The sequence below is a fragment of the Barbatula barbatula genome (assembly GCF_947034865.1).
Source record: "Barbatula barbatula genome assembly, chromosome: 12".
Taxonomy (NCBI): domain Eukaryota; kingdom Metazoa; phylum Chordata; class Actinopteri; order Cypriniformes; family Nemacheilidae; genus Barbatula; species Barbatula barbatula.
In genome coordinates this window covers 12,825,745-12,841,803 of record NC_136775.1, presented here as the reverse complement: position 1 = coordinate 12,841,803, position 16,059 = coordinate 12,825,745, and the positions used below count along the sequence as shown (strand labels likewise).

The window sequence follows — 16,059 nt, the reverse complement described above, 5'->3', positions numbered from 1 at the left end:
CTGCACCAAGGAGGAAAAAAACAAATGTTTACAATTGTTATAAAGCTGTTAGCAATATTTTAAGTATTTTATTTATACATATAAAACCCATAGAAAAAATAAAACGAATACGGTCGTTTTACCCTAAATAAGTTTTAATGAAATTCCCATAGATCGATGTGCTCGGCGATCTGAGAGTAATGTCTGTGTCTGGTTCCGGTGTTCCAGCTTCCGGGGTTGGGCAGCTGAGCGCTGGCTGATTGTTTGAACACACAACTCTGTTTTGGTTATATTAGTTGGTAAAGATATTAACATTTTAACTCCGCTATGAATCGACTCAAGTGTTAACATGTGTTATAAGTGTGAATAGACATAAGTGTAATAGTTACGCATGGTTTGAGCTGTGTTCTTCCAAGTGGAAAGCATTATATGTGCTAAGTGCTACCTTAGCCATGCTAGCTACTTAGTTCACTACAGTTACGCGTATCGTATTTTAAAAGCCACACGTTTAATTCGTACCTTCATTGTGCATCGGGTTTTAGGATTAGCTGTAATGTAAACGTGCAGTAGCACAACCATTGTGGACTTATTGAAGGGATTGTTTTGCAAGTCATTATATATTTAAAAAGTTCATAGGAAGAAAATCCACATTCAGTTTGTGATCGTTCTCGTTTTGGGATTAAATTCTCTTTCTCATCAATGTTTAACTATATCTTTCAGAAAGTAATGAGTGGTGAAGATTGTAACCCTGCAGCCACACCCACCCCCTGTCAGGACACACAGGGAGACGGTCGATGGATGTCATTGGTGTGTGTGTACTGTCGAATTATATTCTGTGCAACATTTCCGTCACCATCAATGTTCTTATGTATTTGCTTTTTATGTGTGTCCAGTGCTTTGTGTATTTTTAGTAATTATTAGCCGAAATGATCAAATGAAAACATTTTATTCCTGCAGCACAATCGCTTTGTGTCAGACAGTAAGGGAAAGGAGCCTGATGTTCTGTTTATTGGAGATTCACTCGTCCAGCTTCTGCATGAGTTCGAGGTACTCAGAAATTGCTTCATTCGATAGGCCTATTAGCAAGGTCAGCATACAAGTGTTTTAGGCTTTAGGTCATGTTATTGCCATACGTTTACCTTATTATTATTTTTTTGGCAGATCTGGAGAAAATTGTTTTCTCCTCTTCATGCCTTGAACTTTGGAATTGGAGGAGATGCTACACAGCATGTACTATGGAGACTCATAAATGGGGAACTGGACCATATCAGCCCCAAGGTAAATGGCTTTTGTACAGTTTATCGCAACCTGTGAAATTAGGTACTCGCTACTCTACAATGTTCACTGTAAATCAACTAAATACATTTCCTGTTTACAGCAAGTGCAGAATATGTCACTTTGACTGAAAACTGCATAAATTAATCATTTGTAACATAGTGAGACACAAACATAATTTTCAAAAACATACTCCCCAATGTAGCTACCAAATCTTTTTCAAGCTATATTTTTTAGTTGAACCATGGACCTTTATCAATTTATTCAAGGTATTACTGAATGCACTATGTACATGTAAACGATACTGTGATGTATTGCATAGATGCTTAGAAATTGCTGGGTTATATGTTTGTGTATTTTTTGCAATGTGACGTCAAGGAAAATTATTACATTGTTTTGGCAGCTGAAATTATGTGTTATGTTTTTTCAGCAAATCATTTTAAATAAAAACTCTTTTTACAGGTGATAGTATTGTGGGTGGGCACTAATAATCATGGTCACAACCCGGAGCAGATCTGTGGAGGCATCATGGCTATCATCAACGTGATTCATAAGAAGCTGCCCCATGCTCACACTCTTATATTGGTTAGTTAAACTACCTCTGTCACTTCAATGGTTTAATTTATTTTGATATCATCATCCAATATTGTCAAAGTCAGTGGTAAAGGTAAAGTGACATCTAGTAGTGGGGTTGCGAATAGCACCCAACGGCTCACTCCGCCCCTCACTTTCAAGCATTGCGGTAGCTGACACAGGACTAAGATGTCGTCACCTTTAGTCTCTTTTCCGAAAGTAGAGCATATTGTCCGTTTAGGGCTACTTTAGAAGCAACATGGTTAATTCCATGTAAGGGGACCCGCAGTGTAGATAGAAATAGCTCATTCTATGGTTATAAAAACGCAACACTTCATTATGTAAGGTCTTTATACAACTCTGAAGACATAGTTATGTATATTAAATTGCATTTCTGTCAATAGATTCTCTTAAAAAAATCACACATGGGCCTTTAATGTCATTAGAGAAAATGGAACCCTATTCATTTGCTGTTTTGTTTCTTCTAGGGTGTGCTGCCGAGAGGTAAGAGTCCAAACCCGCTTCGTGAGCGTAACGCGAGTGTGAACGCTCTAGTGCGGTCTGAGATAGCATCCCTGTCTCATTGCTCGTTTCTGGATGTGGATCCTGGTTTCGTTCAGTCAGAAGGTTCCATCTCACATCAGGATATGTTCGATTATCTGCACCTCACACTTCAGGCCTATCAGAGGGTGTGTGAGCCACTACACGAACGCATCAGGTCCCTGTTAGATAAATAGGCCCTGCAAACACGAATACAACAATATTCAGCACAGCCACCCTATATTGCACATTACCTGTGTGCTAAACAGAGCCCATGTTAAAACACCCTCAGGAAATTCATGACTGTTTAATAGACACCGCGTCACATGCTTTTCATCAATACGTGTTATTACTTTCCTCGTTTTACAAAAAATAAGTCTTTGTTTTTGTTGTGAATTTGGATTTATTCTCTATATGCAAAATGGTTTGGGCAATCCAAAGCTCTGCACATAAATCAAAAACAACTGCCATGACACAGCCTGATATATTCTAGTTTAATGACTATATATTAAAATGACATAAACTTTATGACCACTGATGTGTAACGGATATTGAAGTGTACATAAGGGCTACATGCTGCTATCATGGTTAAGGTCATGACAAATTTTCTTTCATGTTTGTCTAGGAAACAGAACAAAAAAAACAGTCTGTGTAAACTGGAACTATCTGTTTATTTGCTGAATAGAAGAATAGGGGCTAATATCAGTTCTCATATTCAGCTGTTTCTGGGGCGGTACCCTTTAAAAAAATACACGTTACACCGCATGAGTGCAAATGCATGTATCTGTACCTAAACTCTACATGTTTGTAGCTTTTTAAAGGTCCCGTTCCAGTGACAGCTTTTGTACCTTTTTCTGAGAGTGTACTTTACTATAAGAACTTTTCTGAGATGTTTTAGGATTGCATGCCTGAACGCTATGATTCCATGAGGTTGTTTTGCTTCTTTCACTGATGATTTGTTGTAAAATATTGATTTAGCGATTGTCTATCTCAGTAATTTTGTATTTTTTGTTATTTCGGGAACAAAGTGGGTCTCCATATATGTCTTCATGTTTTTTATGTTTTGGTGTAGTGTTTTCTGTAAGTTTGTGGTCAGCTGTTCTTTTTAAGCAGGTAATTTTTATGTACCTTTGCCTCTGGGGTATTTAAAAGAGTTACACGATGTGAATGAAATCGAAAATATCTTGAAACTAAAGTCAACAATTGAATGCTCTTTACAGTCACAGTAAATCTATATTCATCAAATCTATAATTTCATTTCTAGGGGTGTTAAAACTACATACTTTTAAGTGATGTTGATCACATTGTTATTCTCTTATATGTGGTTTATCTGCTGCTCTGTCCTTGTGTTTGTAATCATACTTGCCTTGTCTTTAAGGATGTTTGTGAACATTGTCATCTTCCAGTAATTAAGTGACGATCTTGCAACTGCATCCCTTCAATTTGATGTAGAATGAAAGACTGGTACTGTGATAAAGCTTGCTACATTGTAAAATATCTCATCTCAACGGTGGAATAAAACCTGATAAAGTGGTTGAGCCGCTCTTTGTACTTATTTTATACTTCAGTCAGGTTTTTATTTTATCAAGACGATAGTGTAAAAAATATCAAATTAACTTTTAATTCAGAATCTGGCTATAACGTAATGTTAATGAAAAGGCTAAGAAGTCATCTAAATCTATGAGTTAGCATATTGTGAAATATGTGTAATTCAGAAATAACTGAACAGCAGGTTCTTTTAAGCAATATGACTCGTTGATGATGTGTCACTGCACAAATACGGTTGAAGAAGTCCTGGCACTTTTGGGAGATAAACATCATAAATTGGCACTCGGCTGGGACATGTTATGATGTACACAAAGGAGTTTCAAGTTCAGATGACTCATGATAGTTGAGCCTGAGTGATTTACTGTATAGGTTCCAAGTTATCTGTAGATCTTGAGTGTTAAGACAACCCTTGTGGCTTTTCGTTTTTTAACGTTTTGTTTGCCTCTTTGAACAATTTTTCAGTTAATCTATCTAATTATTTTTCTGTTTTGAAAAGCATTAATATAATGGTGTGGTATCAATAAAATGTCACCCAAGTTAGAGGAAATTATACCAGTTTGCCTTCTCAAAACCCTGATGTTCATGGCATATTTGAATACAGCTTTATAGTTTGAATAGGAAATAATTCTTAAGTTTTGGTGTGCAAGTGTGGAAATGCATCTACATAACTTGCTGTAACTTATGTATTCACATAACTTTCTCAGGTTACGGATCTGAATGCAAGATTGATATCTTTTAACGGTCAAAGTATGTTTTTCCATGGTGTGCTTGATGTCTGCAAGATCATCCATCACATTTCTTCTGTGGACTTAAATCAATACACAGGTAGGTTCCACATTAAACGCATGAAATGCTTTAATGTTTGGCAGTGTTTATTTCTTGTTAAGTTTTGTGAAATCTGAACCTTTTTAGGAGCATGCAGGTTTCAGTGTGGAGTATTTGGTACAGGACCATATCACTTTTGAATTGAACTCCGTCATTAACCTGAATGATTAAGAATACAAAAGATTTTCTGTCAGGGTTAGTAGAGTTGAAATTACGACAGAGACGTGGAAATTCAAAAGAACAAGAGCATTCTTTTCCCAAATTGCATGCAGCCCTCATCACAGATCTTGGCAGTTCCAAGTAAATGAGATGTGTTGTCAACATTTCATTCACACCCACCATCTACAATTTTACACAGCAAGTTTGGACAAAATTAATCATAGTTTTTGAGACCCAGAAATCAGAGCTTTTCTGTATAAATAGAGTGTAACCCTAGATTTGAATAGAAAGCCTGATAGAGTCCTCTTAAGAAGCAACAGTGTTTTCTAAGACTTAAAGCCGTCTTTTACACAGCTTAACTCAAAGGGAAAGAGAAATGAAGTTTCAGGTTCTGCTGGCTTTTGTCGTTGCGATTGTCTACTGTCAAGGTACTTATTCTTTATGTATTTGTGACAAATTAATACGGGTATATTTATACATTGCATCGTTGTTAGGTTACATATTAAACAGTATATAATGTGTGAAATAAAGAAACAATTTACTGTATGAGAACTTATAGTAATCCAAAGAGAACTTAAAAACTGTATCATAAATATAATGATACCAAAACATGTATTTCTATAACAATATTGCTTGTCTTGCCATCGCCTTCTTGCAGTTTGTAATAGTTTATTTTCAAACACGGACCATTAACTGAACAAACCAGTCTTATCTTTTCAGCACATACCTGTGTAATAAATGCAGCCTTAGCAGGTTTTACTGTTAAATTACATCACTTAAATCTAATAACAAAGTTTTGTGTTTAATTTAGCATTTTCTCAACTATGACAAAGGCTCTACAGTACTGTATGTATGTCCGTCTATCTCATAAATAATTAAGATGATCAATGTCAATATTTCATGTCTCTGTCATAGGAGCAGCACAACCTCAGCCAGGGGATTCAGATACGTCTCCGGTGAATACAGGTCAGACGTCCAGGCAACAGGGCAGGCCATGTAACTGCATTGGTATGTAATGATCATGTAATGATCATCATGTATGCAGATGTCTGAAAACAGTATTATGAAGATACAGGTTTAAGCTCAGCTTGTACTGTCAACATGTAATGTTTTGAATTAACAAGTCTTGACATTGCATTACTGTTAAACGAGACAGTCGTGTTTGAGTCACTGATGGATGTGTTGTTCTACTGTACAGAGGAAAGAAGTGACCAGAAGCAGAAATGTCCCTGCGTGCCACCACCTCGACACAGTAAGTCACGCCATCTGTGTTTACCCAGATCATCCTGTTGTTACTTTAAACATACAGTATCACGTCAACGTTGAAATTATGATGCTTAAATTGATAACTTTCCTGGATATTAGACATATATTAGTCTTAAATTTCATATTTCCAGCATCCCTCAATAAAGGACTGCATCCTTCATGCAAAAAGAAAAGGACACAGAAGAGAAAATGTCAACAGCTGTTTTCCAGAGGAAATGGGAAGGAGCCGAAAGGCAAAAAAGTAATTAGTACTCCAATTTAACCATATTGCTTTTTAACTGTGGCCCCTTTTACACAATATTAAAAACTAGTGGTGTAGACAGTACAAAGTCTTTTGTATGTAGTATTAAAATTATTCTAACATTTTAAACTCATATCTTCAAGTGTATTTACCAATAAAACAGCGTCCTAGTAATAAGAAAGAAAAAATATATGTTGTATAACTGGCATTACTTTGTTTAATAAAGGAAATAACACATTTCACATTTTGATCTTTAAATGATTAAATCTTTAAATAATTATAATTACATTTGTTTTTGGAAGTAATCTCATTAGATTGTATGATTATCAAACATATTACAGTCTTAATGTTTATATGGAACATTTGTAAAACAATTCATAAAGTAACTTGCTCGCCTGTCCATAAGAATATCATTATGTTTAAAACTCAGAACTAGCAATGTACTGTAAATATTATAGCTTATGTATATTTCACCCAAGTTGATATTGCAATCGTAGATCTAATAGCATAACACAAAAATAAAAATAAGTGATTTTTAAATTAAATTAGATTTAAATTAGTGATACTAATAAATACAGCACAGATGTACTCATTGTTAATTCATAGGCAAATAATGTAGTATGGTGCTAGCAAAACTCCCCAAACCAATTATAATCAATAAATGCCCAATTTTTTTCTAAATAATGTACTAAAGTGCTCAACTGAATTAAGATACATTCAGAAAATTTCGCCTATATACTGTGACCTGTTTGTTTTTCTTTGCATTTACCCATAAGCCTTATTTGGACAGTCAGTCCTCTTACAAGCCTAATGTTATGTCAGCATTACATCCATTCATTCACCACAGCCAGCAGGAGCACAATGAGAGTGGTCAGCATGACTCCCGAATGGACACTGGTACCCGCATTAGAGTCTGCGGAAAAACAGAGAAAACCTGTTATTACAATCTTGAAAACAGAACAAAACAACGAAAGCAAATATAAAGCTAAAATAAATGTAGCATCTTAATTGCTTCGTGTCAGTTGGGATAACGCTCACCACTGATGAAGTGGCTGGTGTAGACTGTCATATTGGTCAAGGGGTTTCTGGCCACACAGGTAAAGTTATAGCCCAGGATATCCTGAATGGCAACTTCTATAGTGGCTTGATTTGCCACTACGGTTTTGTTGTGATCAACGATCCACTGATACATAGCCGGTGGTTGAGATTCGGCTTTACACGTGAGGGTTGTTGAATACCCTGGCTTTACTAAGATCTGCACATTTAACGGTCCAACTGTTCAATAAAGAGAAAGAGAAAGTCTTAGGGGTACTTTGAATTTACCTCAAGCTAGTTGTGTAAACTTATAATTGAACAGGTTGGGGTGGTGTTTCAATTTATAAATTCATTGTTTTCAATGTTTTTGCAAGATATCAAATTTAAAGAATACTTAAGAGATTTAATAAGAAGTAAGAATGATGCTCACAGTTGGCCACAAGTTGGTATGGTCGACTCATATGACCTCTGAACACATTCGTTGCGACACACTGGTAATTTCCATTGTTACTACTCTGCAGGGGTATGAAGTCCAACGTAGTATTATTGTTCGTGATTAAGTTCATTGGCAGAGTCTCGTTGTTTCTCAGCCAGTGGATGGTGTTGTAGGGTCCAGTCACGTGACACATGAGCTGCAGGTTTTTGCCAACCTCTGGGATGCTTGGAATGGAGCTTACGTGCACAGCGGAGATGCCCTCTGAAGACACAGATATTACCCAGTAAATATTGTGTATCAACTCATCAATAGCCCTAAACGGACAAACTGCTCTACACAATGCGTTTCGTAAATATTAATCAGGGCAAAGAAGCGAAAACATGATGACATCTTAGTCCTTTGTCAGCCACCGTAGTGCTTGGAAAGGGAGCAACATCACCGCTAGATGCCGTTAAATTTCATACACTGGACACTGGAAAAGAAAAGTCTGAATTCAGAGTGAATAGGACCAGTAAGTATTGACTATTAAGGGTATATTAAACATGTTTCCAAACTTTGGCTTTGTTGGATGACTTCTAAGTTACAAACCTAAACAAGGTTAAACATTTTAAACAATTGAAGTGGATACAAGAAATAACCCAAACAGACGTAGATGCTTTGAATTACAGCTCACCGTATACAGTAAAGTCCAATGTGGCATTGTTTCTGATGCCTGTGATGCTATTGAAGGCACTGCAAGTGTACCGTCCTGTATTGTTTAGTGTGACAGTTTCTATCACATAGACTGAGGTGTTTGCCACACATGAGCCGTTGAAGAACCAAGTGTATTGACTTTCAGGACGAGAGGAAGCAGAACATCTGAAGGTCACGTTGGTCCTCGTCTCTGCCATGGTTGGACCCGTGATGGATGTGTTCCATGGACCATCTGAAATCAAGTTTGTTTATGTTTTCATATAGTACTTTTCTAAAAAAGAGTTACTAACAGAAAACCAATCAAAGTGAATATGTTTCATTGATACATACAGTTGATCAATAGGTTGTTGGCCATGCTGGTCATGTTGCTGACAGGGTTATAAGCCGCACACTGGTATTGTCCTTCATCACTGAGAGCGAGTGTGTTAATCCTCAAGGTTGAGTTGTTATTGGAGAGTGTGGTTCTGTTGTCGGGTAGCATGTTCATGCCATTCTTCATCCACTGAATGGAGGTACCAACTACACTGACATTGCAGGTTAATATTAATGGCTGATTGTAGATCGGTTGCGTATTGTTTATGTTCACTGTAACAGCACTGATTATATCTGAAATTAAAACAGACAGCATTATTTAAAGATTAGGACAAACGATCAAAGAGATTTATATTTTGTGAAAGCCCTTTCATGTATAGACTCACAAAATATGGATAAATCCACTGTGGCATTGGTGCTGATCCTTGTGATGTTATTGTAGGCCATGCAGGTGTACTGTCCTCCGTTGTTCATTGCAAGACCATTAATCACATAAACCGAACTATCTGACATCTTTAAGCCACCGAAGAACCAGCTGTATTGACTGGGAGGCTGAGAGTTTGCTGAGCAGCTGTAGGTCACGCTGGACCCTACAGCTCCTACAGTAGGACCAGAGATTATCGTGTTCCATGGGCCATCTGAAAACACGGATAAAGCACAGGTCACTCTCTGAACTGGGTCATTTAAAGCCTTGTCACTTTTCAACTCAATTTAAACTTTTTGAAAGTTTTACAAAGACTTAATGTCTACATATCTACAAGCCTCAGCTTTAAAGCTTTGTTGCTCACAGTTAACCGTAAGGTTGTAGGCCACGCTGGTCATGTTGCTGACAGGGTTATGAGCTGCACACTGATATTGTCCAACATCACTAAGAGCGAGTGCGTTAATCATCCAAGTTGAGTTGTTATTGGAGAGTGTGGTTCTGTTGTTGGGTAGCATAAGCATGCTATTCTTCATCCACTTAATAGAGGAAACATCTCCATTGACATTGCAGGTTAGTGTGAATGACTGATTGAAGACCGGTTGCTGATTGGGGACGCTTAATGTAACGGAGCTTATTGGATCTGAAATTCAAACAGAGGACATCATTTAAGAAATTTTCAACTGAAAACAAACTATGAAAGAGATGTATACTTTATGTGAACTGTTTTTTGTTCTTTTAACGTAAAAACTCACTAAATAGGGTTAAATCCACTGTAGCATTGCTGCTGGTCCTTGTGATGTTATTGTAGGCCATGCAGGTATACTTTCCCCTGTTGTTCATTGTTAGATTGCTGATCACGTAAACCCAACTATCTGACATCTTTGAGCCATTGAAGAACCAGCTGTATTGACTGGGAGGCTGAGAGTTTGCTGAGCAGCTGTATGTCACGTTGGACCCGACAGCTCCTACAGTAGGACCAGAGATGGCTGTGTTCCATGGACCATCTGAAAACACAGATAAAGCACAGGTTACTCTCTACTCTGGGGTCATTTAAGGATGTGCTATTTGTCAATTTATTAAAACATTAAAACCAAGATTCTGTCGTAAGCAGAACCACAGTCCCTTTAGGAAGGTAATGCCACTCAGCAGCCATGTTTGAAACGCCTCCTTCGCTATTTCAGTCACACAGGACTATAGTCCTACTGTATTTAAGGCTACATAGCTACTTCAAGGGTGAGGACAGATTTCTCTAAAACTACATGATAAAATTAGATTATGAACCTCATATTGTAGGCCAACAATTAAACCTGACATGAACTGTACCTAAACTTTTGTTTCTAAAGCTCGAATTGCGCTAAAAACACCCTCTTTTGACTTGCTGTGCATGTGCACAGGCTGAGCCCCTCCCCAGATAATCGTCATTCTTTATCAATTGGCTTTTTTTACTGGAAGGTGGGACTACTAGATTGGCCATTTTGAGTGTTGCACTCCCGCCCAATTTATATTTATAGAATTGGCTCATCTGTTGTCTTTGTCAGAACCCAACAACGTCCGGAAATTCGAGACAGCATTTTTGTTTTTAGGTCTACTACAATTTTAAGTAAGTTTTGTTACTCACAGTTGACTGTAAGGTTGTAGGCCACACTGGTCATGTTGTTGACAGGGTTCCAAGCAGCACACTGGTAAAGTCCACTATCATTGAGAGCGAGTTGGTTGATCGTCACAGTTGAGTTGTTAATGGAGAATGTGTTTCTGTTGTTGGGGAGCAAGCGCCCACCATTCTTTATCCAATGAATAGAGTGAAAATCTCCAACAACATTGCAGCTTATTGTAAATGACTGATTGAAGACCGGTTGCTGATTGTTGACATTCACCGTAATGGCACTGACAGGAACTAAGTTTCACACAGAAAAAGAGTGACATGAGAGCTAAGCTGACCAAATGGTACAACCATCTTTATTGTATAGGCTAACTCATGGTTATTTCCGCATATGCTGTTGTTCTGTTAATTGGTTCACTTACTGTATAAATAACTCACCAATTACAGTTAATTCCATTGAAGCGTTGCTGGTTTGACTTGTGATGTTATTCATGGCCGAGCAGGTGTATTGTCCTCTATTGTTGACCGATAGAGCTCCAGTTATGTACACTGATCTGTCCCATACTCTTGAGCCGTTGAAATACCAGCTGTAGTGACTTTGAGGATAAGAGTCAGCAGAACAGTTCAAGGTCACGCTGGATCCTACTCCAGTTACACTTGGGCCAGCTATCACTACATTTCTTGGGCCATCTAAGAACAGATTAAAGAACTTTTAAAGCCTCAGGATCCTGCTGCAATAATATTTTGTGATCACAGAATAAGAATCAAAAGTGATGAAAAATCACATTTGATTCGAACATTTCATTGCATCCATATGTAGATATCTGTGTTACATTGTGTTACTTACAGTTGACCATGAGGTTGTAGGGTGGGCTGTTCATGTTGCTGACATCATTGCTGGCTACACACTTGTATTGTCCATTATCATTGATATTGAGTTGGGTCAAATTTAGGGTTGAGTTTTGATTCAAAAAAGTAATCCTGCTGTCGCCAACCAGGTACGTGTTATTCTTCATCCACTGAATGGAGCCCATTGAGCCCACAATATTACAGGTTAGACTAAAGGACATGCTTTCTATTGGGTAGCCTGCTTGAGGATTCACCGTCACCTCTGTTATTGGATCTAAATCAACAAAGGGGATAATTTTATTTAGATACAAAGGGTCACAAGAGCAAATACAGAAAACTACACTATGAGTGTCCGCTCACCAAGTATGCGAATGCTTTTTGTCTCAGTAGCATATCTGAGTGTCGCTGCATTACGGGCAATGCAAGCATATTGTCCTGTTTTGTTCCGAGTAGTGTTAGTGAGTACGAGATTTGATCCAACATAATTTAGAGGAACATCATTGTGTGTCCAGGAAATAGAAGCTGTAGGCTTGGAGTCGACTGAGCATGACAGAGATATTACAGAGCCAGACGCATATGCTATACTCTGTGGTGAGACTGTCAATATCAGGTTACTGGGCCCATCTAAACAAATAAAACAATTCAGTCATGAATTCAAATCAGCTCGCCACACCCCTTAAAGGGATCATATCCTACAGTACGTTGAAAAATCAAGTGTTTAACACATACAAGTAGGCAAGAGTTTTCATGATGTCATATACTCACAGCTTATATTAAGGTTAATTTGTGCACTCTCCACCCGACTGATGTTGTTTGCCACAATACAACTGAATGGTCCTTGGTCATACCGCGTGACAGGATTAATGGTGAAAACTTTTCTGTCGTTACTGAGAGTAATTCTTTCCGATGCTGTGACCAGAGAACTGCTGTTCTGCCATGAAATCCACATCGGCGTTCCACTGCCAGAGCATGTGAACGTCACACTTTCGTTAAACTCCACCAGGTTTGTCTTGCTTACGTTGGCAGACACGCCACTTACAGGTTCTGCAAGTAAACAGAAGGACTAAACATAAATGGTTATGTTTTTTTCGACATTGTTTTTAACTTAAAAGAGCATGTGATAATAGGTGTTAATACATGATCAAATGGACTACTCACCCTGAACATCTAAAATCACCTGTCCTCTGCCCTGATTGCTTCCCATGGACTCCAATGCATACAGACCAGAACTGTTCAGATTTACGTTGGATAGGGTGAGTGTATATGAAGTACTGTTAAATGAGATTCCAGTCGTGTAGGCACTGCCATTGTAGGTCACTGCTGATGTCCAAATGAACAATACACTCGGTCCAAACAACCAGGTACCAAATGAAATGCTTGAGATATTGTTTACACTGATTGTGACTTTGGTGCCCACAGGTACAGGGTTTGCTGATGGATGCAGGGTTAGTGCAGTAAGACCTAGAAAAGGAAAGGCAATATCAATGTAAACATTTGCTGAAAAACTAAATTGTATATATCTAAAAATGTAAAATTACACTGTCATAAATCATGCAGGCTAGTTAGATCCAGATTCCTTTGGTTTTGAGTGGGTATGTGTTTGTATACAGTGTACTGAATTATATGTTTTATTGATAACACTCACAACAGGATCACACACAGTAAACTCTTTAATAATAACAAATGGTGACACATCAAAGGCTGATCATAACAAAATAGATTCGACTACAAATTTGTATTTAATTTCAATCATAAATGTACATTTTATTTTACAATTTAAGCAAAGTAATGTGTTGTCAAATTTAAGGGTACCGTACATAGTGTTCATGATCAGTGTGATTAGATAAGGGAGAACTGAGTCATACATATAAACAGCATAAAGTTAATATTTCATTTATTTCGTAAAACACCCTGTAAATAAACATTGTCAATTTTGCTGTTGTCAGTCACATTTAATGTAATTTGTGTGCCTTCGACACTAAATGTAGGCTTCTGTAAGCGATAATAGTGTCTAAGTGGCACTACAAATTTTAACTGACAGCTACTGTAAATTATTACTAGTGCCTTTTGACTGTTCAGACATAAGAACAGGTGTACACTGTCTTAAAAACAGATGTTATTAACCCTTTTAGCCAGTGAAAACCACCTCTTCAGCCTGTCTCCATCAGCAGCTGGTGAAGTCAATGCTTGTCCTCAAATCACAAATATGTGGTTATGGTTGAAATTATCAAATGGCTGATAAACAGGGTGTGTCTCAATGGCGCACCTGTAACATCCATGATACCTTCCCAACGTATTCGTGCCAACATAAGTTCTAACTTATTCATTCAAATAACAAAAATATTTACTGTAAGTTTTATCCATTGAATAAGGGAAAATATACAGGCAGCCAGTTGTTATTGCAGAATCAAACTCGAGAGGGTGATCAGGACCCGTCGCAAATGGGTTTATTTTGCGATAGCAACTGGCTGCCTGTACATCATCACACTTATTACACAGCTGCTTGCCTCATAAGTAAATTATTAGATATGAAATATTGATTTAAAAATCTCATTTGTTTTATTTTCCAGAGGACACCCTGTTTTCTTTCAGTTAAAGGCAAGTCACAAAGAGATGAACATAAAATTTGGATTTATCATTTGTAAACATAATCATGTATGTTATAAACGAGGCATATTTTAATTGAATTTATGTGTGATATTAAACTGTACCGGTCAAAATGACTCACAATACCATGTATTATTAGTTTTGAGAAGTTGTTATCTGGTAATAAAAGACCTTGGAATCTTGCGACTACACTCCAAAAGATGCTGGGTCATTTTCAACCATGTGAATGGGTTTGTCCCTTTTTAAAACAATGGTTGAAAATAAGACAACATGTTTTAGAGTGTAGTCGCGAGATTCCAAGGTCTTCAATTTATACCTTGGCTTAAACAACCCGTTTGATCATTTGCTGGGATGATTTATAACCCAACAGTTGAATTTGTCCCTTTTTGACCCAACGTTGGAGAATCAAGTATTCCAGATTGCTGTGTAAAAACATTAGTTATAATCTACAATGACTTCATGAACAAACACTAAACAAGTGGCATTATCCAACATTAAGGATAACCTTACGCTGTAAAAATATTCAGCTTATTTTTGGTTCATGCTACTGTAGGTAATTTTAATGAATGTGATGTCTTAGTTGAGTAGGTTTTGTTGACTATAAAAAATAAAAAAAGATAGTTCTTTTAACAATCTCCCACGCAACAAATGTGTTTTCCCAACGTCATTATGTCATAGTATCTGATTTTCACTACGCCATTATTGTGGCCCAATCATTTTACAATAACAATAGTATATAGCAATATCAAATTAAATTTTGAATTTTTTAATTCATATGCATATGTGGAGTATTACACAATATTGCTGCAAAAGCCTTTATAGGCATCTCCGTTTTTAGAAGTAGGCTATATGATTGAAATCCAACTTGAAGCACTATACAACGTAGTTTAGTATGTATCTGTACCCACAAAATACAGTACATGTACGATACTGTATGTGTATTTGTGATTTCATAAACCTTTTAAAGCACAAAGTGAAATCTAGATTGATTAGGTTAAGCCTTCAAAAAACAACAATAATAATAATAATACTTTATATATAAGATTCATATCACTGCTCTCCTTTAGAAGGACAGCGGCGATATGTAATTGTTTGCAAAAATCATCCTGATGATCACAGTAACAAAAGTTCTCGTTTCTATATGGTTGTTTAAAATGATTTAAAATGAAATTAAAATTGAGAACAAATCGCGAAAACATTTACCTTCTGGAAAAATCAAGAGGAAGATGGCGAGTAATTTAAATCCCATTTTGGAAATCCAAACAAGAAGTCTTCACCTCACCGCTGACAAATGACCTTCTTACAGCGTGAAAACAAACGGAAAACTATTTATATGGTCACTACCATATTCCTGGTATTTACCTTGCTACATCAATGACTGGGCTTTCAAAGAACAATGCGTCAAAAAAGGTACACCTCTTTTTACCATGACACACACAAACACTGAGACAAGGGTGTGTTCGTTGTGGTTAACCTTAACATGGAACCAAGCTGCTGGTACCCAGCTGATGTGCTTCACAAATGGAAGGTCAAGCCATACGAATTTGAATAGTTCCTTGGGTGGAAGGAAATCATTTGTGTTTAGTAAAAATTGTGGACTGTCAACATTAAATTGATGCCAGCAACTCATGATTCCGATTACAGTTCAATGTTTTTTATTTACACCTGCTCTCAGCATCTCCCAAGGTCCTGATACA

General features: G+C 37.2%; 3 protein-coding genes across 6 annotated transcripts; 2 read left to right on the top strand and 1 right to left on the bottom strand.

Annotated features, from left to right (window-relative positions):
- The first annotated feature begins 155 nt into the window (after positions 1-155).
- Positions 156-4,005, top strand: pafah1b3 (platelet-activating factor acetylhydrolase, isoform Ib, gamma subunit). Of its 2 annotated transcripts, XM_079469386.1 has the most exons (6): positions 156-278; positions 700-786; positions 937-1,026; positions 1,141-1,257; positions 1,717-1,839; positions 2,316-4,005. In XM_079469386.1, the coding sequence occupies exons 2-6, from the start codon at positions 706-708 to the stop codon at positions 2,562-2,564; spliced, it is 660 nt and encodes a 219-aa protein (XP_079325512.1). In that variant the 5' UTR covers positions 156-278; positions 700-705; the 3' UTR covers positions 2,565-4,005. The 2 variants fall into 2 exon arrangements, with proteins under 2 accessions (XP_079325512.1, XP_079325513.1); XM_079469387.1 differs by lacking the exon at positions 156-278 and having other exon boundaries at positions 431-786; positions 2,316-3,933.
- A 198-nt stretch (positions 4,006-4,203) lies between these two features.
- Positions 4,204-6,806, top strand: LOC306902016 (uncharacterized protein). 3 transcript variants are annotated; one of them, XM_079470279.1, is made up of 4 exons: positions 4,204-4,740; positions 5,815-5,907; positions 6,098-6,151; positions 6,297-6,806. In XM_079470279.1, exons 1-4 carry the CDS (start codon positions 4,665-4,667, stop codon positions 6,425-6,427), a joined length of 354 nt encoding a protein of 117 aa, XP_079326405.1. In that variant the 5' UTR covers positions 4,204-4,664; the 3' UTR covers positions 6,428-6,806. The 3 variants fall into 3 exon arrangements, with proteins under 3 accessions (XP_079326405.1, XP_079326407.1, XP_079326406.1); XM_079470281.1 differs by lacking the exon at positions 4,204-4,740 and adding an exon at positions 5,072-5,327 and having other exon boundaries at positions 5,815-5,865; positions 6,297-6,647; XM_079470280.1 differs by lacking the exon at positions 4,204-4,740 and adding an exon at positions 5,078-5,327.
- Positions 5,554-15,822, bottom strand: ceacam1 (CEA cell adhesion molecule 1). Its single transcript, XM_079470278.1, has 15 exons — positions 15,566-15,822; positions 12,914-13,216; positions 12,521-12,799; positions 12,116-12,379; positions 11,754-12,029; positions 11,345-11,596; positions 10,925-11,200; positions 10,059-10,310; positions 9,671-9,946; positions 9,269-9,520; positions 8,901-9,176; positions 8,551-8,802; positions 7,872-8,138; positions 7,445-7,681; positions 5,554-7,319 (listed from the first exon to the last, which is right to left on the bottom strand). The coding sequence occupies exons 1-15, from the start codon at positions 15,609-15,611 to the stop codon at positions 7,231-7,233; spliced, it is 3,597 nt and encodes a 1,198-aa protein (XP_079326404.1). The 5' UTR covers positions 15,612-15,822; the 3' UTR covers positions 5,554-7,230.
- Positions 15,823-16,059: the final 237 nt, after the last annotated feature.